Source organism: Tachypleus tridentatus, chromosome 6 (assembly GCF_004210375.1).
Source record: "Tachypleus tridentatus isolate NWPU-2018 chromosome 6, ASM421037v1, whole genome shotgun sequence".
Classification (NCBI taxonomy): Eukaryota; Metazoa; Arthropoda; class Merostomata; order Xiphosura; family Limulidae; genus Tachypleus; species Tachypleus tridentatus.
In genome coordinates this window covers 109,446,377-109,469,029 of record NC_134830.1, presented here as the reverse complement: position 1 = coordinate 109,469,029, position 22,653 = coordinate 109,446,377, and the positions used below count along the sequence as shown (strand labels likewise).

General features: G+C 32.3%; 1 protein-coding gene across 1 annotated transcript in view; it reads left to right on the top strand.

Moving 5' to 3' along the window:
- Positions 1-22,448, top strand: part of LOC143254631 (paired box protein Pax-5-like) — a 32,544-nt gene extending 10,096 nt beyond the window's left edge. The window contains exons 3-6 of the mRNA XM_076509777.1: positions 2,172-2,392; positions 8,756-8,951; positions 17,691-18,032; positions 21,978-22,448. Of these exons, the coding sequence (XP_076365892.1) occupies positions 2,172-2,392; positions 8,756-8,951; positions 17,691-18,032; positions 21,978-22,282 (1,064 nt within the window). The 3' untranslated portion in view covers positions 22,283-22,448. The remainder of the gene's footprint in view (positions 1-2,171; positions 2,393-8,755; positions 8,952-17,690; positions 18,033-21,977) is intronic.
- Positions 22,449-22,653: the final 205 nt, after the last annotated feature.

Genomic DNA, 22,653 nt, shown 5'->3' with positions numbered 1-22,653 from the left:
CCGCCCTCTACATTTCGACACATAGTTACACAACCCCTTTCAAACATGTGGTCAGCTTCCGGTCAGTTACCTCTTTCTTTGTGAACCTGACGATGACCGAAGAAGGTCGAAACGTTGTTCGCTCTTCTATGTAAAATATTTTCTCAACCCAAACGAGCCGTTTTTGCATATAAATTTCTCAACAAGTGGGTTTCTCGATATCACTGGCACAGAGTTTTGTAATATTTAAAGTTAAATTGACACAGCTATCAGTTGTTTAAAAGATAAACTTCGTGTAAACAACATACCAATCGTTGAAATGTTGGACATTATAAACTTAATAAAAACGTGCGCTAAAAAACTCATATTTTCAATTTAGTAATAAGATGTTTAAACAGACTAAATGTCTAGCTGTGAGTTCTCTATTATCTCTTTGTTGTGAGACCTTTCAATGGATATGTTTGAAATTTATGTTTTACAGAATAGTAAACATAAACTGGAAATGTGGATTAGGTATGTCGATGAACGTACGTGGTGTGGCAGTATAATAAGAATAACTTGCTAGAGTTCGCTAATTACCTAAATAGCCTCTAATTATTTATACAGTTTATTCACAAAGTTAAAACAATAGCTAACCGTTTTTGTTAAGAATCTGTTAAGAAACACAAAAATAAGCTAGAAACTGCAGTTTATCGCAAACCATTTTCTGTTATCATGCCGTAATATCAAGAATCATTTCATACAAAGTCACAAAATGTCAGTTTTTTACTCTTATGTTTACCGGATTTTAAAAATATATTCTAATTCAGCAGGTGTAAAAATGAAATGTTACTTATTAAACATGTAGCATAAAATAAAGGTTTATTACTACATATTGTTAATAGAGCCGTGAGGAAATTTTATAAAGTAAAGTGAAATAAACATTTGATAAACTAGATAAAAAAATAAAAGTTGTTTTTACCGTATATGGTTTATCATATCAAATGATTCATAATTCCAAAATACAAAACAAAAATCTATTGTCATTCCCAGACCATTAAATAAAATTAGTCGTATATTAAACAAAACTAAAGATGAAATAAATCTAATGGAAAAAACGTATATATAAAGTTCATTGTGAATGTGGTCGAACAAACATTAGTCAAACTAAAATAATAAATGAACAAAAGAGAAATGTTAAAAACAAAAGTGAAAATTTTGCATTAGTTAAATATGTAAGTTATACTGGACACATTATCTGGTTTATACTGGACACATTATCCGGTTAGAAAAAAAAAACGATTATTTTGACTCAACCGACTAGTATGACTGCTAGAAATATTAGAGAAACCACTGAAACAATGACACAGAAAAAAACATACTTCAACGACAGACCTGACCTTAGACAAGGATGAAGGGGTAGAGAATCGGAAGGTATGTAGATGGTGTGATATTTTTTTGAACTTGTAAAGTAGTAGTCACATGACCATGTCTTATATATGTGAAACCATGTTGAAACAACTTTTACAACTGTTGATCGTTTTAAATAAAGATTTTAACTGTGTATTATAACACATTATTCATTTGTGGATTTTAGTATTTTGAGTTTTGTTATGTTTAATTCTAAATATTCTTTGGACTACACGTCTTTATTCACTTTACTTGAAAGAGTTGTGATTTATAACTTTGATTATTTTAAGATGGAAAGCTTCAGCTCTTAGCGTTTGCTGTTTTTTTCATAGCACAACAAATTTTTATTTTCTCAGCATTTTAGTAACGTATTTACGAGTAAAACCTAAATCAGAAAGAATATAGTGCTAGAGTAAAATACCTACCTTATTTATCGAACTTGATACAATTGTGATAAAAACTGTATTTTGTGCAACATGTATTTCAACTTCCCCACTGCATGTACACGAGAACTTATTATGTACACTTACAAGTAAATATTTTCAGTGATAGTTGTTTTATGATTTACAGATTTAATTTTCTGTGAAGCTTTTGCTGGCAGCGGGTCACTAGTTTAAATCTTAAATGATAATTATTCTTTAAGTTTGTGTTTGACCTAGCAATAAATGTCCATCCAGATCTCGATGTTTTTGTTTTGATTTACATTTTCTGTTTTGAAATATTGAAATTATACGATTGCTCTGCAAACAAATGCTTTCACTACTTAATATTAACGCGAGTTGAAAATAACCGATTTTATGAAGGACAAGCTGGTATTAATCAACTCGGAGGAGTTTTCGTTAATGGTCGACCTCTTCCGGACTGCGTTCGTCGACGAATCGTGGAACTAGCATTGATGGGTGTTAGGCCATGCGACATCTCACGACAACTGTTGGTGTCTCATGGATGCGTGTCCAAAATACTTACGAGATTTTACGAAACAGGATCCATCAAGCCTGGATCCATTGGAGGTAGTAAGCCGAAGGTAAGTGGTTAACAGTTTGCTTTATCATTATATTAGAAATGCGTTATAAATGATTCTATATTTTTCATTTGGATGGATAATTTGTAGAGTAAGTGATACAGCGTTAGACAAACAAACCAATGTTATAGTTTTATTAGCGTAAACCTTCTTGGCCTATTTCTAGATCACAAAATAAGGGTTATTTTTTTAGAAGCAATAAATGTAAATATTGATTTAAAAAATCATGATTAATTAGAAGTAGTATATCTAGATTAACTGAGTTTTAAATTTTTATTTTGTATAAAAAAATTTATGTATTGATGGTGGTGGGAGTTCATGTAAAATTTAAATTTTGGTGTCTTTGGAATCATTTCAGATTTTTTTAGCTTTATAATTTAGAATGTGTTTTATTGGTTTGTTTGTTTAGAATTAAGCACAAAGCTACTCAATGGGCTATCTGTGCTCTGCCCACCACGGGTATCGAAACCCGGTTTTTAGTGTGTAAGTCCGCAGACATACCACTGTGCCACTGGGGGGCTGTGTTTTATTGGAAATAAAATGCACGAGCTATAAAAAAAAACAGACAAAATACAAAGGTAAATTATATTAAACCAACCACGTAGCTTAACAGTAGCCCTGTACCGTAGTTTACATTATGAAATGGTCTATCATCAGATTGTCTCGTTCAAAGTACACTACTCTATTGTGCATGCTGTCCACAACCTATCTAGTGTACGAGGACGTACGTATACATACAAATGTATATGCATTGTGCCCGGTAATTCGACTTTTGTGTCTTATGAAATATCATGTATACCCGTTTCACTATCCATCTGCTTAATTAGTAAAACCATGCCCTATTAGCGTTGTTTACAGACACATATCTTTCTTGATTATATAGGATACTGTTGATGGGTCATGTATACAGCTTTTGTTGGTCTTATTCTGTATTCTTCTGGTGCCCATATTCCCTTTCTTTCCCAGTGCCATTAAGTACAAAATATATTTCCATTTTGAATATTCAGATCGGGATATGAACACATCTTTATAACTATATTGATATTTTTTGTCAGAAACAACTATTACATACCGTTTCTAAGAGCGACCAATTTTCGGTGCCATCACACGAAACGCCATACAATGTCAAAATGTAGTTTGATACATATCGTTCCACCATGACTTTATATTGGTTGTGACTGTAACCTAACTTGTTGATTTGTTTATTTAAAATCGTTTTCATACAACATACCTGACTCTCTCTAAGGAAGAGGAAATTCAAGTTATCTATCTCATGAATCAAGAAATGTTGTCTCAAACAACCTGTTATATCATCTACTTACTGCAATATACATATATTTTTAACTTAATCTTAATGATTTAGCTTTATCAATGTTTTTACGGACGAGCTAAGAGTAATTGATAGGAAACCGGTCTACGTCTGTTGCTGTTAATTTTATTAGTGACTCTCACATTATAGGCTCTCAGAATCTTCTAAAGAATATCTTACTACATTTTTTTCAACAGGAAATACCAGATAGGTTAAAGATCAACAAATTAAATTGTGTTTGGATTCTCAAACTATATTTAAAGAAGTACATAGAGTAAGAAACATCACATTAACTAAAGTTATAATACATGTAAGCATAGATTAATTTGTGAACAATTATTTTCTATAAATATTTTATTTGCATTCAAAGATCTACATGTGAATTGTTCATTCCCAAAACATCGCTATCAGTAACAAAAAATGGTATTATTATAATATTTTATCTATAACGAAATTCATTGTAATCAATTATCTTAATTTGTAGTTATGCATGTTCTATGGCTTTAGACTCTCTTGATTGTTTTGGTTTTTGTTAAGCACAAAGTTATGCATTGGGCTATCAATACTCTTCCCGCCACTGACATCGAAACCAAATGTTTAGTGTTGAAAGCATACAGTTGTATCGCTGAGCCATGGGAGGGGGTTGAGACTATAAGCTGTGAATTTATAACAATATCAAAATTTCACAGTAAAATCATTTTTACAGTTCAATTACAAAACGTAAGACAATTTACTAACAAACATTGTAGTGACGTCCTTGTGACAAATGTTAAATCTCCATATTTTTAACGTCTCCAAACTTAATTTTAAACTAACATTCAAATAGGTGAGAAATGGCTTTCTCAAGGTTTAATACAAGATACTTATGGAAATTTTGAATCACGTTTTCTAGCTCTCGTAAAAACGTATAGCCTAGAAACAGTAATGTTAAAATTTTTCTTGAACTACTGAGGTAAGTCAATGCCATTTCGGAAACTATTGGCTCGGCCTGGCCAGGTGGGTTAAGGCGTTCGACTCGTAATCTGATGGTCACAGGTTCGAATCCTCGTCACACCAAACATGATCGCCTTTTCAGCCGTGTGGGCGTTGTAATGTAACGGTCAATCCCACTATTCGTCGGTAAAAGAGTAGCCCAAATGTTGGCGGTGGGTGGTGATGACTACCTGCCTTCCATCTAGTCTTATACTGCTAAATTAGGGACGGCTAGCGCAGATAGCCCTTGAGTAGCTTTGCGCGAAATTAAAAACAAACCAAACCAATCGGAATATTTGACGAAAAATGAATAAAATATGTATATAACATTTTCAACCACAATGACTAACACTAAAAAATACGTGGTGTCCCAAAATACAGCATTTGTACTTGAGATAACAACGAAATTCAAATTAAAATATTTTTCAAGTCTTAGTTTTATTTGTTATCAATAAACTGCCATATGTCTTCCACCATTAGCTATAATCAGTTTAATTCTCGATTAAAATTTTGAGAAAACGTTTTACAACGTAGGGATGGATAAGACAGCATCATGGACAGAAAATTTGTTTCTCAAGATACCTTGATGTGTTACGGTAGACTTTTGTTTTCAAAAACTTCAAACAAGGATAAAAGTCTGAAATGATGGAATCAGAGGAACTCAAAAATAGGGCCAGTTCTGAAATCTGAAATAAAACACATTTATTTAGTTTAAATAACACTTACAATTCTTCAAAAGATGTTTTGAATTTTGTTGTTATCTCAAATGATAAAAAAGTTATTCAAGTTTCTTATTTCGTGTATTCATTTTGGAACATCCTATACACATTTAAGCAAAATGAGGTCTGAAAGAAAGAGTGAGCATGTAAAATATATACCTGGACTGTTCTCTAAATTAAATATATTTTTCTTTAACACATTAGCTGCCATGTTCCTCATCGATAGGTCACAACCGACTTTAAGCTATGGACGGCGTGACACATCGGTGGGATACATATTACAATGCTTCAATGAACTGACTAAATATCGATAAATATTGGACACCTGGGTTAAATAAAAGAAAAAAAAAAAACGTGTGGTTGGCGCTATAGTACGATTTATTAATACTGTTGGTGGCAGAGGAACGTGTCAGACGAGTTTTCGGCCTTACCTTCATCCAGCCAAATGTACAGGACAATACAAATTCGTTTACCTGTGTTTAGCACTCAGTGTTAAGATAGTAAATAACGCATTGAAGAGACACAACGGCCTTTAGAAGTAACATTCAAAGAACACTAAAAGTATACAAAACTGTGATACAGACATGGTCGGATTAAGGTTTAGTGGTTCCCTAAGCCCATGTAATATTTGGGAATTATAATAATAGCTCACTCTTGCCTCTACTCTGCTAGTTGTACGAGCAATATATATATATATAGTTTTTTTTTCACTTGGGTGACCGGAGGGTTCGGGTCCTGGTGGCTAATGCGTTTATCGAGTGCTAACTGTAGACAAATCGGCTATCACTTATAACGTTCAGGAAAACAGCGACATAACAGACTTTAAAATGTAAAAGTGATATACAGAAAAGGAAACACTAAACGAAGTAAAAAAAAAAAAAAAAACTCTTGTCATCCAAGCACAAGATAGTGGATCACATGTATGTTTGAACCAAAACAAAGACTAACAACTACTAAGAACTGTGTATAAACACTACTTATGAAAGACATAAAGCATATCAATCCTTTAAAAAGTTCTGTCCTTATGGTTTACTGATGTCTAATAATTCTATACGTATTACTTTGAATTCTGAACTATTTTTCTTCTTCTTCTGTATAATACTTATGATTGCATAATTAATTTTTCATGTTTTTAATATTCAAATAATTGTTCGGTCTGAAACATTTTTAAACAACAAAGTATTTAAGACATTTATGTTTTTATACGTCTACAAACTTCGATGTTTGATTTTTCGGTTTATGTAAAAGCTTAAATCTTTATTTGACAATTGTGTACAGGCAATAATTCTATTTGGACATTTGGTATGGTACAATAGACATCAAGCTTGCGATTAACGTCATGTAAATTACATATGTTTTATTTCCACATTCCTCTTAATCTGTTTTGAATTCAGAATTAGAGGCACATTTTACATCTATCTTTTATCTCAAAATTCCAGCTTTGTTTGGTATTAAATGGAAGACCTCTTAGACGTTGACTTTTGGAGAGAAAAGATAAATGTGAAATACTATTTATTAACATGTTTTTGATTTTGAATTTGAAACGGACAACTTATAAACAATTTGAAAAAAAATACACTTTACGTGATTCTTATCACAAACTGGTTTATTGGTTTCGAATTATTAGCCGGCTTTAAGGGTTTAAATAATAACCTAATGAAAGATACTGTTTACCTACACAGTGGTTTATCTGTGCTATGTCCACCATCAGTATCAAAATCCAGTTTTTAGCGTTGTAAACCTTCAGTTTTACACGATACGTATATCTGTAACCATTCTTCGCTGCTTTGTAAGAGGTGTATTCATCACTTAACAACTGTCGTTGTGTCAAACAGGTTATGACAAGTATTATTATTTAGACTTGTCGTAAATTGAAAAATCAAATCTCGGTCTCTGTAGCCTTATAATAAAATAAATATCTAACTTAATGTTGTTTAAAAATGTGATCAACAGAGAAACGAAGCTGTATCGTTTCGTACCTTATTACCAGATGAAGGCAAACTTTTCAGAGTATATTTATTTAGTTTTGTGGAATAATAGATTTGTTTCTGTACAGCGTTTCGTCTCCAACAGTGGGACAACATACGTAACCGTGTCTCACTATTACAGACGAAAACTTGTACAAAAGTAAATTTATTATTCTACAAATAGTTGTCTGAAAGCTTTCTACTGTTCGCAGGCTAAGCGAGTACTTCTTAAAAAACAATTATATATATTTAGCTTCACTACTGCCATTGTCACGAAACAATATCCGTTTATGTATTTGAGATAGAGAACAGAACATGTATGTTGCTTACTTACTAATTATCGCTGTTGTGAATTTAAGAAAACAAAACCATGAGCAGTTGCACACGTCCACATGAATACAATATCACAGTACATTTATTATTGTATTGATAACATATTCTCACTTTAATAGGTTTATGTTTTTAATATCACGACATATTGCTATAAAACGCTTTGCAGTGAAAAAGGCATAAACTGAAGTGTAAGCTAAATAATCAGTTTTTTTGTCGACTTAAGTCTGTTCGATTTATAAAATGCTTTCATTATTTCAGTAATAACCATAAATCTAATGTTAGAAAGATTTTATCTATACTTATATATTGCATTTCGAGTGATTGGTGCGGCATTAATAAATAATACTGATTCACGCTAACACTCTGAAGGCGAATTTAGAATTAAATTCACTTCGTGATTATCATATTTAAAACACACACATACACATTATATCAATTTTAAGTTACGTTTAGTTTTATCCAGGTTTCTAATTAACCTTTCCCCTTCAACTCTACTTATTTGTCTGCTTATTGATAATCAATTGTTTTAGTGCTACAACAACCATTAGACACATTTGTTCGTCTCCTTGACACAAATACCACAATTTTAACTTCGAATATTTTCGTAAGAATTCTCATAGCACATTAAAGAAACTACACTAAAATTTTTGCACTTTTTCGTACTGTTTTTTCTCGATTTTGTTTTCATATTCGTTCAAATGTTTTATTAAAGAACAATTTTACACGTACAAAAAATATCACGTGTAATTTGATTTGAATATTTCTGTATTACAAAGCCTTAACAAGTCTCGAAACAAAATGGTATAAGGATAAATGTGGTATTCGATTTCAGTATAAGATAAAACCTCTGTAGTGAAGATTAAAAACTATAAGCTTCCATTTATTACTCACATCAAGATAAAGTTATACTTGGGTGATAAAAGAGGTAACACCAAAGAGATAAATTTCAGGGTTAAGAATAAGTAAATTATTATTCTCTAAAAAAGATAAATTTAAAGTTTAAGAATAATTTATTTTTTGTTATCGTGGCGACTAGACGACGATGTTAGCTTCTGTCTTCCCGCAGCAAGTAGCCACACCTCAAGTTGTTCGACGGATTCTGCGTTATAAACAAGAAAACCCTTCCATGTTTGCCTGGGAAATTCGAGATCTCCTTCGTAGTCACGGAGTCTGTGACGTCAATACCATACCTAGTGTCTCATCTATCAACCGGATTTTACGTAATAGTGGTCACGTGGTGCCCGACTGTCCGCCTTGCCCAGGTAGTATTGTCATTATAGCTCACTTATCAGTGTTGTATCATAGTATTCATTGACATCCTTTTTAAACTTCAAACTTGGAATAGCCATCATTTCGCTGACAAATATCGAAAAGTAATTGTTTGTTTGGTTTTGTTTTCTCATTTTGAACACACACACACATATATATATATCAAGTCCACTCTCAGTGCTTTTTATTTGGAGTTGGTTGAATTCCTTACAACAAACAGAAATAATTACAATAACGGGGTAAAATAAAAAATAAACATTGCTGAATTCTGTAAAGGTTTACAGTTATTTACTCAGTAAACCCTTTGACATTCTTGACGTAATTTAGCGATCTTTTTTTTTATTGTAAGTTATTGTGTGAAAAAAATACAGCACTTTATAGATGAAACGGAAATGCACGTGTTGAATTCAGTCGTGATATCGAATAATAAAAAAGGACATGTTAGACATGTTAGGTATTTATGATATTTTTGTGAATTATTTGAATATTTTTAAATTTGCAACAATTGTATGATAATATTTCCATCCTCATACAACTATAAAAATAGCAATAATTAACTACAGATCTGAGAATTCATATTAGAATTAAAGGTGTTCAGAGTTTTTCATCAAGTTTTTATACCACCTTATGAGTAGTGAGACTGAGTCCTGTCTTGTATCTTGTGATGCTAAAATACGAAAATGTAGAACAGTAATAATCAATGTTTTAAAGAAATTATTCGGATTGTTTGAAGTAGACTTACATATGTTGCTAGAGAAAGGTTTTTGTCTGTTTTCCTTTAAGATCAAAGCTTTACGATAGGCTGTTTATGCTGGGCCCATTACATGAATCGAGCAGTTGAATTTTAAGGTTATTAATCTTCAGACTAATTAATCATTGAGCCACCAAGTATGTGGGTGAAGAGGTTTGTTGTATGGTTTATAAATATAATGGATGTATGTTGCAAATTTAATAGTGAAATTAAAAAAAAAATTCAAACATATAAATAACATATTTTTTACTTTATCCAAAATGGTTTATTTTTAATAATGTATTTAATCAAATAATAAAAACAAGCATCATAACTTAGGCCAAAAATTTGTTTTTCAGATACACGCCCGACGTATTTTTACCGACATTGTAAATAACCATGTATCTACAATGTCTTTTAATTCTGGAAAATATAAGTCTTAACGCTGTAATTCAAATGTTGTTCGTTATCTAGAGAATTAGTTTTGCTGTTAGGTATTTATCCATTACAAATGAAATATTTATTAAAAAGCTTCATAACTCCAGTAGTACGTATAGTAGGAATTGGCCAAATGTTCAATACAAATTAAAATCTCAAACATACTGCAGATACAATCTAAACAAAATTTTATAAACACTTTACTACTCTTGAGTAGTAAACAAACCAAATGCAGAGTAACAATCCATCAAAGCACTTGAGAAGATTAAAAATTAAAACAAAAAATGTCACAAAACCATAAATTTGTCATTTTGAAAATCTGACTGACTAACTAACAAACTTTGTTGAAAGGCATAGATTTCTCCTGCCTTCACCTTAAGCAAATTTAAATGCATATGACTGAAGTACGCTACCTTGGCTAATAGCGTTTTTGTTAGTGTTACTTATAACTCTGTTCACAACAAATAATAACAATAACACTACTAACGAACTAACAATACATTAGTAGCCATATTCTATGATTACGAGCATGCTCTGTGTATTGCCAAGTCTCATAGTAAGTAATGAGCAGGAGCACGATTGTTTATTCGCACACGCTACGTTATCAACCTGTAGCTGTATCAAATGGATTAAAAAATGGACAACGTAGATTATCTACATCTAGGTTCTAACTATGATTTAACCTTTCAAAGCAAAATTTATATGTTAATCACTGAGGCTTCGAGCTTCCAGTAAATTACGCAAACGGCACTGATTTAACAATACTCGGTTAAAGGTAACGAGAAAAATAGCGAAGATTCGAGTAATGTGATGTTAACAATGTTAGTAAAGGCTCAACAACAATGTAATTGGAAGCACAACGTACGACTCTTACCGAGTTACGTAACCAAATTTGTCATAAATATTGCATTTAAAATGATTAACTTTTAACTTTCTTGTTATGAAAACTAAACACTCATTATATATTAACTCATAAAATAAATAAAATAATAATACCTATACTACACAGTCTTGTATATCTAACAGAGTATTACTAAAGGAATGAGATAAGATTAGAAACAATAATGCTGAATATGCGAAACAAGCCTTAGACATTAATCTAGCCACAGAAAAGGCCCTAGGTGGAAGAAAAATTATTGTAAAGATATCAATAAAAGCCAGGAAATGCCGAGAAATAGCTCTAAGAAAAGCTAGGGAAGGATAGGCCTAGAACCCAGTCACTCTAGAAACTTATTATGAGACAAGTGTAATTTTTAAAATAAAAAATTTGTAAGTACGATTGAGAACATCAAAAAGTAAGTAAACAAGATAGGAATGGACGAGATAACGTTACAATACTTGATGGTTTTTGTCACAGCGCAACCGCAAAGTGGGTGTGGTCATAGTTTTTTATTCTTACTTTGTGTTTGACTTTGAACTTTCATCCAATTATAGACTTAAATATCTAGCAAATTAACATTTTCGAAAATCAGTAGTTTTGATACTACTATATTTACCCACTCCTTACCAATCAGCTAACTATATTGTCTCACATGAGCAAAGTATAATTATTGAACCTTCGACTTACTTTTGACATCAAACATCCTCCTTTATAAAGTCATGCAGTCAGTAGGGTAATGTAATTTAACTACACACATATATTTGTATGTGGTTGCTTAAAAATGCTTATAACAGAGATATTTAGCAATATACTCCTTTCATTGAGTTTGAATACTTACCAAGTTACAAAAGTACATGAAGTAGAAATGAGCGGAATGATGGTCATACCACTCCGAGGTTGCACCGTATCAAACACCATCATGTGTTCTAATATTATCATTTCTACTGTTCGGTGCTTCCATTCCCAGTCCCTAATCTTTTTATTTAAAATTCTTTTTTACACACAAATCAACTAAGGTGTTGCTGCTAAAAAATAGATTTTATATTTTATAGATCACAAACTTTAGAACTAAGTTATCTTGAATTAGCCAAGAAGTAGTCACCACGAATTGTCATAGAGAGGTATTATAGATATTATAAACGAATTTCCAACCATTTCTACGTTCCTCTGCTTAAATTAGGCTAGTTTTACCTTTTTTAACATTCTAACTTCACTTAATAATTATGTTTTATCTGCTGTGACTTCTGCAACAATCCAAACATTTTAATTTTCCAAAACTAACCATCAGTTGACAGTCAATCTTTAAATATTGTGCATAAGTATTAACACTATCTACTGTCAAATCTAACAGTTTTTGATGACTTAATTATATATGATGTTTCTTGACCACTAACATCTTTATATTATAACGATGGTATTTCGGGAACTACTAGGAAGAGGAGGGATAATTCCTTCCAAAATGTTCAGAAGATCCAGGCTGAAAATGAAATACTAGTTCTATGTTTTTAGAAAAATCCAACTGCTACTAAAATGTGTTAAGCCCCCGAAGCTCTGTAACAATTTAGCTTCCCCCTCCCAAATTAAATATGAAGGAGCATTGCTGATGACATTCATAACATTAATTTACTGATTTTCTCAGAAATAGATGCCATGTGTATGCACTTACAAACTATACTTAAAATATAAACAGGTAATAACTAGAAAAATCCCGAAGAACTTGTCACAGTTTGGTTAAATTATTATACTTTAATATATGATTATAGAACTTTTGAAATACGCATGTAACAACTTGTCGCATGAAGAACAAACCTATCTACATTTTACTCCTTGAAATTACGTTTTAGACAGTAAACAACGTCAAAGGATGTAGTATTTAGTTTTTTTGTACTTCAGCGCAAAGCTATGTGTTATCATTAACTTGTTTTGTTTAGAATTATAAAATAACTCTTCACTCTTACCGCTAGGCCATTCGGGAGAGGGGTGGAAAATAGTATAGAACAGGGGTTTCCAATCTTTTTAGACCTGCAGAGCTTCAGATTAGAAAGAAAAAAAATTCCGGAGCCTTAATAAAAAAATACACCAAAAGTAGAAACAATCAGTCACTAGCACCAGATAAAGTTTACTTCAAGCTTTTAGAATATATTTTTATTAAAAAATATCAATATTCTAAGAAAAATTTTTCACTTCTACTTGCTTGTTAAAAAGTTTCTGCTTACAAAATTTATATCAGTAAAAGTTCAGTGTACTTATCTATTTATTAGTAGCTCGGATGGGCTTGCTTTTGTTCACAAAATAGTTAAATATTTGGAGTTATGGTTGTTACCTGTGAGCGCAAATTATCTTCAATATTTAGCCTCTTTTTAAATTTGATATTTGTAGCTATATACAGTGAAAATGTTTGCTCATCAAAATTTTCAAAGCTCTGTTACTTATTTCAGGGTATTCCATGGCCATTTAGTCCAAAATTGTGTAGTTTTGTTTTTAGGGTGCAATCAGTTAAAATTCCTATACGCTATTCTTTCTCATTCAAAGGCAAATCGTTGGTACTTGCAGAGTCATCAAAGGGATTTTGAAACCACAGTAATTTTTCTAAATCAGGAGGGAAGTACTCCCCCAGTAGTTGTACACAAATCAGATATGTGCTGCAAGACTGAAACTTTTGCATCTTCACTTAAGAAAATTTCATCCATAAGTAAAAATACCACCGAGATTTTCGAAGCAATCAAGTTCTTCCATAAGTATACATTCACTTCAAAGTTTTAGCTTACGTTGAAGTACTTCCATTTTACTCTGAGCTTTGAAGTACTCTGCATTTTATCATTCACTTCATTTAGATTGGCAAATACGTCCGAAAGGTAAGCCACATTTTATATCAAGCATTTGTCCCTTAATTTGTATGCAAGTTCAAAATGGTATTCAGATAAAAAGAAACCTATCTCCTCACGCAGTTCGTAAAACCGAGCAAGCACTTTTCCCCGAGAAAGCCATCGGACTTCAGTAAGAAGCAGCAAATTTTTATGCAAACTTCTCATATCTTCACAGAGTGAGCTGAAGATCCTCGCATTGAATGGTCTTGATTTTATAAAACTAACTATTTTTATGACATAACTCAATACGTCTTTTAAGTGTTCTGGTATTCGTTTCATTGTAAGTGCATGACGATGAAGACAGCAGTGGATACTCTCGATGTCTGGGTGTTTCTTTTTTATGCGTGCCATTGCGCCTGAAAATTTTCAATCATAGCTACAATCCCATCAGTGCAAATACTTGAGCAAAGCTGACATCGAATCTCATGTTCTTCCATAAATAAATTGATCAGTTTAAATATTTCTTCTCCTGTTGCTTGAGTAGGGAAGGGTTTGCAAATTAGCATGTCTTCTTGAAAACTAGCTTCGTGAATATAGCGAAATAAACACAAGCAACATCGCATAACCTGCAACATCTGTTGATTCATTCAACTGAAGCGAAAATGTTGGACTTGCCTTATTAACTCCGTTAAGCAATTTACTGACACGTCCTTGATTATTTGAGAAACCGAGTTGTCGGAAAGGGACACGGAGTTAATGTTTTAAAGAAATTTTTCATCAATCATGCACTATACCAAATCTTTTGCGCATGATTTTATCAAATCTTCTGAAATTGTATGAGCTTCACCTGCTTTTGCAATATGGTAACTAACATGATATAAAGCAACAAGAGCACCTTTGTTGTCCTGATGGACAAACGAACGAAATGTAGCTTTCCTTGCATTTAATTGCAAACATTTTCTTTTTAAATACTCGAAAGTTAGATTTTCTAATTGAGAGTGTTTGGTTTCTAGATTCCGTTTTAACTTTGCTATGCAAATTACTGTTATTCAATACTGTTCCACATTCAACACACAACCCACTAGGTCCATCTTCATTACCTGTCCATGTAAAACCATATTCAATGAAACTTTCATCATACTTTCTTTTCTTTCTTGTTTCTGTACTTCTTGCATCATTCTGCGTTGAAGTGCTTGCACACGACGATAACATCAATGAATTCGTATTAGGCCTAGGAAGATTTTTACTCGTATCATATTTTATTACTGATATTCAGCCACCTATTCATTATAAAGATGGCAGTTAATTATTAATTTGTCTAAAAATGTATTATTATATCTTCGACACTTCAAAAGTATTTTAACGGACTCAAAATAGCTTCTTAATTAAAACTCGTTCAAGCACTGGAGTTTTATTATCATACAATAACATACTGACATACAATTAGTATTGTCATAACGAAGTCAGAAATAAAAAAAATTGTGGCAAAAAGGCAAGGTCGCTAGAATAATATATTTTTCTAAAGGAAAAGGGTAACCTATTGTTTCTACTTTTTTTGTTTTTAACATAAAGTTTTAAGCCAAATAACAAAATATTAAACCAGATCTGACGTGCGTCTAAATCTCGAACGAAATGAGAAAGAATGGAACACGATGACTTACGGGCGTATGACGTCATAGACCTCATTGGTACCAAGTTTGTCCAATTAAACTACAATAAATCTAATCTAACCTAACAATCACCAATTATAATTGTCATAAATATAATTATACTTCATATAAATATTCTCTGAAATTGAAAAAATTGATACTGCATCAAATTGCATTACAATGTTTCAAATTTGGACAAGTTTCAACTATGATGTCATGTTTCGTTTTGTTTCATTTCGTTCGAGATTTAGCCGCTTATCCAGAGCTGGCTATTAAAAGACAGTTGACTGATGTTTCATATGATAATTACTAGTCTATCTTGCATCTCCAATGACGGATGCGATCTTGAGAAGGCGCTACTATCAAACTTAATTGAGATTTTATTAACACTTTCGCCACGAGAACTTCCCTAAACTAAATCAAATCGTCTGGCGTTAGGTAAAATGAAATATTAAAAGGCCCAATACGCGATAAACGTGTTATATTCAAGATATATTTAACTTTTTACTTTTTTGTACAGCGTATTCTGATTCAATTTTATAGTTTTAGGAAAAAATATTAACATTCTAAAATTTCTTCGCTAAGCTCCAGGTAATTACCGCGGAGCCCAAGGGCTCCGGGGAATATAGTTTGAAAAAACCATGGACTATAGAGAATAATAAACACTTAGGTCATAGTAATTGTTCGTTTGTACAGCTTGTATTCGTAGCATATTGTTAAATTACTTCTGTCTTTATTCTTTTTTTAAGGCTGATTGTAAAGACAATAAAGTATGAAAATCCTGTCTTTAACTTAAAGTATTAAAATAGTTTTACTGATTTTCAAAATTATCGTTTATTTCATAATGAAAAAGTAACAACTCACTACATCATTCGCTCTCTATATGCACAACAGATAAACATATTTATTTCACATTTTCTAGAAATGACTCCCCAATATAGGGAGCTTCTTATTTCTAACCCCTTCCCCATCTCTGGATTTGTAGCGTTTTATATTCCCCTATTTCAAGAGTTAAGCATTTCAACCCTCTTTATATCTGTACTCAGATATAAAGTAGTACATTTATAAATATATTTATGAACAGTATTTTAAAATTACAAATGTCATGATAAATAACATTCAAATAATAACGAGAATGCTTTAAGCATTAGATTAATTTGATACTTATTTATTATTTATGAAATATCTAATCAAAGAAAAAGAGACAATTTCGGAATTTAACTAGCTTCCATAAAGTTGCTCTTTACAACACTTGCACTACATTAGACTCGTTGCAACATTGTCTTGGAGCATTTCTTCATTTTAAATAATATTGTGTACACATCATCAGGACTTAGCTTTGTGGGAAAATGGGAGATGGATATAAAAGCTAAATCAGTTTAGCATGGATGTTAATAATAGTGCATGTACACTAACTGGAAAAGTGGAAGGAGGTACATGTCCCTTCTGCCTCTTGTTTTTATGTTACTTCTGTGTTCAGGCAATAGTGATATTTTTTCAGTTAAAGATGATGCTTTACCACTATATTATTTATAGATTCCTGTGGTATTTTATCATCTGCACCCCAAGTTTAACTCATAAAAAAAACGCTTTCTAGAGAAATATGGAACTCGTTTACGACCATGTTTGTTAGCTAAGTGTTATAATTTGGGGACAAACACGTGCTTTACATTTTCTTAGATTAATTCCTTCGTACAATTTTCGAATGCTATCCATCACATGTAATGACAGATAATTGTTGCTATTTAAAATACAATCACATTACAGAAGTTCATAAACATATATTTTCACATACTACTGACTAATTGCTTATACTGTTTGCCAATACCTGAATAATTTTGATAAATACTTTAAATTCATTACGCCGTTATCATAATTCTTACATTTTATGCTTCTTAGTGGCACAGCAGCATGTCTGTGGACTTACAGCGCATAGATAACCAAATGTGTAGCTTTGTGTAGTTAACTACACAAAACAGTTCATACATTTTACTTCTTTGTTTTAAAGCTCAGTCTGATTTTCATCAACTAATTTTTTGTCACAGAGCAAGGCTCCATGCGGAAAATCGGACCCCAAATTTTGTCGTTATAAGTCCGTAAACTTACTCCTGTCCCACCGAGAGAGTTAATTTCCATGAAATCAATAAAATTGTCAACATTATTTGTTCTTTTCTATTTTAACGACAAAATATCGATAATATTTCTTCGTTTTTTCCCCACTTTCATAGACAATATGGCAGACAACCAACTCACAATCGCTCCTCCAACTTACTTTCCCCATTCTTCTGTTAATCACTACACAGCTGAAATGTCTTACTCTTCCAGAAGAACGATTGTACTTAGCTCACCAGGCGGAAATACTTCCGTTGGAGAAAGTAGTGCTTCACAAGTAGAATCTGCAAAACGGATTTCAGAGCCTTCTGGTAGAAAGCCGGATAATAAAGCTGGATTGATAACATATTCCATCGAAGAGATACTGAAGCCGAAACCTAAAGAGAAATTAATATCCAAGTTCAAACGCCCATTAGCAGAAGAAGAAAAAAAATCTCTGGCGACTTCAACGAGCATGGGTAAGTAGTAAAATGACATCCACTTTACATACATTTCTAAGAAGAGACGTTGGCGGTGGGTGGTGATGACCTGCCTTCCCTCTAGTCTTACACTGCTAAATTAGGGACGGCTAGCACAGATAGCCCTCGAGTAGCTTTGTGCGAAATTCAAAAACAAACAAACAAACTAATAGCTCCGTTTGAGCCCGGCATGGCCAGGTGGGTTAAGGCGTTCGACTCGTAATCTGAGAGTCGCAGGTTCGAATCCCCGTCGCACCAAAAATGCTCGCCCTTTCAGCCGTGGGGGACATTATAACGTAACGATCAATCCCACTATTCGTTGGTAAAAGAGTAGCCCAAGAGTTGGCGGTGGGTGGTGATGACTAGCTGCCTTCCCTCTAGTCTCACACTGCAAAATTAGGGACGGCTAGCACAGATAGCCCTCGAGTAGCTTTGTGCGAAATTAAAAAAAAACCAAAAAAACTTTTTTTTTGTGCCATTGTGTATAAAACATTGTATAATAATTACTGTACTCACAATTTCTCCTTTGAATTTCAAAGCAATACTTTATTGTAGGTGTTATTTAAATAAATCACTGTAATTGAAATTTCTAACGAGTTAGGTCGGAAAATAATTTCCCTTACGGTACTGGAAACACAACTACTAATGTATTTTTTATAATTTAAGGATCATGGCTTAAGATGCCGCATCTGGTAGCTAAGGGCAGAGTTGCTTCTAGTAACTAAAGAATTGTCAACTAAAGATGCTGCACCTTGTAACTAACCCAAGGGTCTTTCTCGTAACTAAGGATACTACAACTGACAATTAAAGATAAGTCCGTTTCTAGTAACTAAGAGTATCTAACTAAAGGTACTGTACCAAGTAACTGAAGCCACTGAGACAATTGTGGGGAAGTTCCTATAAAGTTAGAAATAGTTCATACGTAATACAAAACTGTCAGTTTGAAGGCAATAAAAAATATCAGAGAAGATAAACTAAAAAAAAATTGTGTATTCTCATTACTTACATAAATAATAAATCATTGAGATTTCTCACAATATACGGTTTTATCTAAAATACTCACTAAAAACTGAAAGAACAAATTAACCAAACACATCAAGAAAAATATCAATAAAATTTTATGATCACAGAGTTGAGTAAAGTAAATTTGAAATGACGTTGGTTTATGGGTGAAGTTTCAACAATAAAACCAGTTGAACACTTGTCGTTAAAAGTACACACGAATGAAAACAATGTGTGCTAGAGTTTACGGGAATAGTTCCGGCAGTTACATTATAGTAATTTGGTTATCTACGTCTACGACGTTGGCCAAAAACATAACTTTTCGATTGTGTTGCCATCTAGTAGTAATAGTAGTAATGGGCGATTACTTCATAAGGACTCATTTCTTCGTGTTACACGATACAAATATATTATTACAAAACTGCTAATTAATAAAAATGTAATAAAATAGCATATTGTCTGAGTGCATAAGAAGAAACCAGATATGTATATATGTAGATACACACTTTGAATAGCTAGACAGATTATACGGGCCCAGCATGGCCACGTGGTTAAAGAACTCGACTCGTAATCCGATGGTCGCGGGTTCGAATCCCCGTCGCACTAAACATGCTCGTCCTTTCAGCCGTGGGGTGTTATAATGTGACGGCTAATCCCACTATTCGTTGGTAAAAAAGTAGGCCAAGAGTTGGCGGTGGGTGGTGATGATTAGCTGCCTTTCCTCTTGTCTTACACTGCTAAATTAGGGACGGCTAGCGAAGATAGCCCTCGTGTAGCTTTGCGTGAAATTCAAAACAAACAATTATATTGACAAAATCCTTGCAGAGCCTTGTGGTTAGGGCAATTGACTCACAACCTGTTTGTTACGTATGTTATAATGTGATAATAAATTATGTTATTAGTTTGTGGAGCATAACTGAAGTACTGAGAGGTAGTGCTGATGGCTGATTACTTTTCCGGTAGTCGGAAGATTGGAATTAGAAAAAAGCGACAGTAAGTAGTTTTGACATAAATAGACAAACGAACAGATAAAGAACTGAAAAGTTAAAAAGACTTAAAAAAAAAATAGAAAATGGCTGGTAATTAATAGATTCTTGAAGCAGCATTACATTGGACGCAGCGGCACAATTTAGCACTACACTCACACTTGTTTGATACTTTAACCACTTTGCTATCCATTCTACCTAGAAAACTACCCATTCTATTAAATCTACTTCGTATTTTAATATACAACCAAAGTTAATGTTTTTCAGAACGCTTTTTTATTGATCCAGACATAGTAAATAAAACAGAAGAAAAAGTTGTTTTCTTAGAGCAGTGCTATATAATAAGCACTAGTCGAATTTCAGATTTTAACGCTGTGATTCATTAACTTAACACTAAATAATAAAAAAAGGAATGGTATTGTACCATTCATTTTTGTACAGGGTTTTCAAATTATACGTTGTTTATAATACTTAAAGCACTTTCTTCTATGACCCAGGTTAATTAAAACTTTTGATTAGAAAACCCTAATATCATCAGATTTATTGTTGAGCGTCATACGCATATTTAATAATTCAAAATTATTCCTTTTTTAAAGTCAGAAAAAGTACAGAATTTTAATTTTACTGATTTTTAAACTTAGTTGTTTGTCAAAGTTAAATATTTATTTTATAAATGCTCAGGTCGACACTTACAGATATGACAATTCAACCTATCTGACTAAATAAGAGAGAAATGAAAATTAGATTTCAACGGCATTATCTTATTTTTGCTTCGTAATTCATAAAAGCACTATTTTTAAAAACAAATAATAACTTAATAGTTTAAGGTGAAAAATTTCTTGTTTTCTAATGGATAAAACATGTAAATATTACGTAAAAAAGAATTTTTTTTTTCTTATTTGAAACTAAGTTTTCCCTTGCGATTTTACTTATTTTTAGAATGCGCTAGAGAATAGCAAATGGAAAATATTGATCACGTTTGGTTGTTAAACTTAATTATTTTAACGGGTTTTATACCTTTGGGGCATCGTATTTATTTTTGTTGCACTAAAGTATTATATTTAAGACACTGAACTTAAGGGTATAATAGCATTATTTACTGCATATTTTATATTATTGTTTAGTTAATGTTTAACTGTATACAGTATTTGAGGTTTATCTTCTCTTTTTTTTTAATAGAAATAAATTATTTATTAATTTGTATATTATGAATTTCAAACTTCATTTTACGATTTATTTAATTATATAAAAATGTTAATATAATGCATGCTATAATGATATATTTTCAGCAGATTATAAACACTTTATGAATACAGGGCACTGGCTATAATGTGGGATATAAAATGTACCCGAGGATTTGGAGGTGACTAAAAATGTAAGACCAACACTTCAGTGGAGGTACACCGTCTATCACTCTCAACCTCCGTTCGCCAATCTCACATGAAGAAATTTATAGCTAATAATAAAATAATCAAAAGAAATAGAAATTAGGAGAGTGGGATGTAGGTGCCCAAGCCCGCAACGTCCCACACCTCCCTCTTCTAATTTCTATTTATTTTGATTATTTTATTATTATTTATGAATTTTTTCATGCGAGACTAGTGAACGGAAGTTTGGACTGAGAGAGATGTATCCCCACCATAACGTAGGTTCCACTTCCGCAGTCACCTCCGAAACCTAGGGTACGTTTTACATCCCACAGTATAGCAAGTATCCTGGGAATCCTTTTAATATATGCAGCGATTTTTATTTTGTTTAGGCTTGCTTTTATTAGAAAATATCATTAGTTAGACGTTTGGATTTGCTGTTTTTAACACAGTACATTCTTTTAATTTTCTTTTATTTTACTTGATTGTTGAATATTAATATTCTATATGTATATATCTTTATATTTAAATATATATATGTATGTATGTATATACATGTATATGTGTGTGTGAATTTGTTTTTACCTCAGCCACCTTGAGTAAATGTGCTCGAATTGATGCTGATTCGAAAGTCCTGCCATCTGGCGACAACAACAATCGCCACAACACACCGACCAACTTGTTTTCTTCAAGTTTACATTTCTGGCCACATGGGAGATTGCAGTCAGCTTTCACGTCGCTTCCAAATTCACGCTTTCCTTCTGTTCCTAATTTTGTAACTCTACCATTTCCTTATGTATCATCAAATGCAGAATTGATTCCTCAGTTTACATCCTCGTCGTTTCAAACTTATTCTAGTGCCCTGTCTTGTCCGTCTTTTAATGTTCCTGAATAAAAGTGTAACTTAGGTTTCGATCTATTTTTGCTTTATTTTTGCAGAATTTCATTTCCGCCTGTACTAAGGGGAATATTTTCAGGTTTCACCTAAAAATATTAATTTATTTTACCATATCTACCCCAATAACTTCAGCTTTCTCTTGACTTGAACATTTAACGTTCATATTCGCTACATTTCTACATTTGAGTACTTAACAAAACTATGAATATATGTTTCATAGCTTTGATTTACATTTTGGTGTTTACAGTCTTTATTAATGGTTAATACTTTTTTAATATTCTATATAAAACTTAATTTATTTAAAATATTTCTCAAGTGGTAGATAACTTTTACAGAAATATTTTAATATTATAGAAATAAAGTTATGT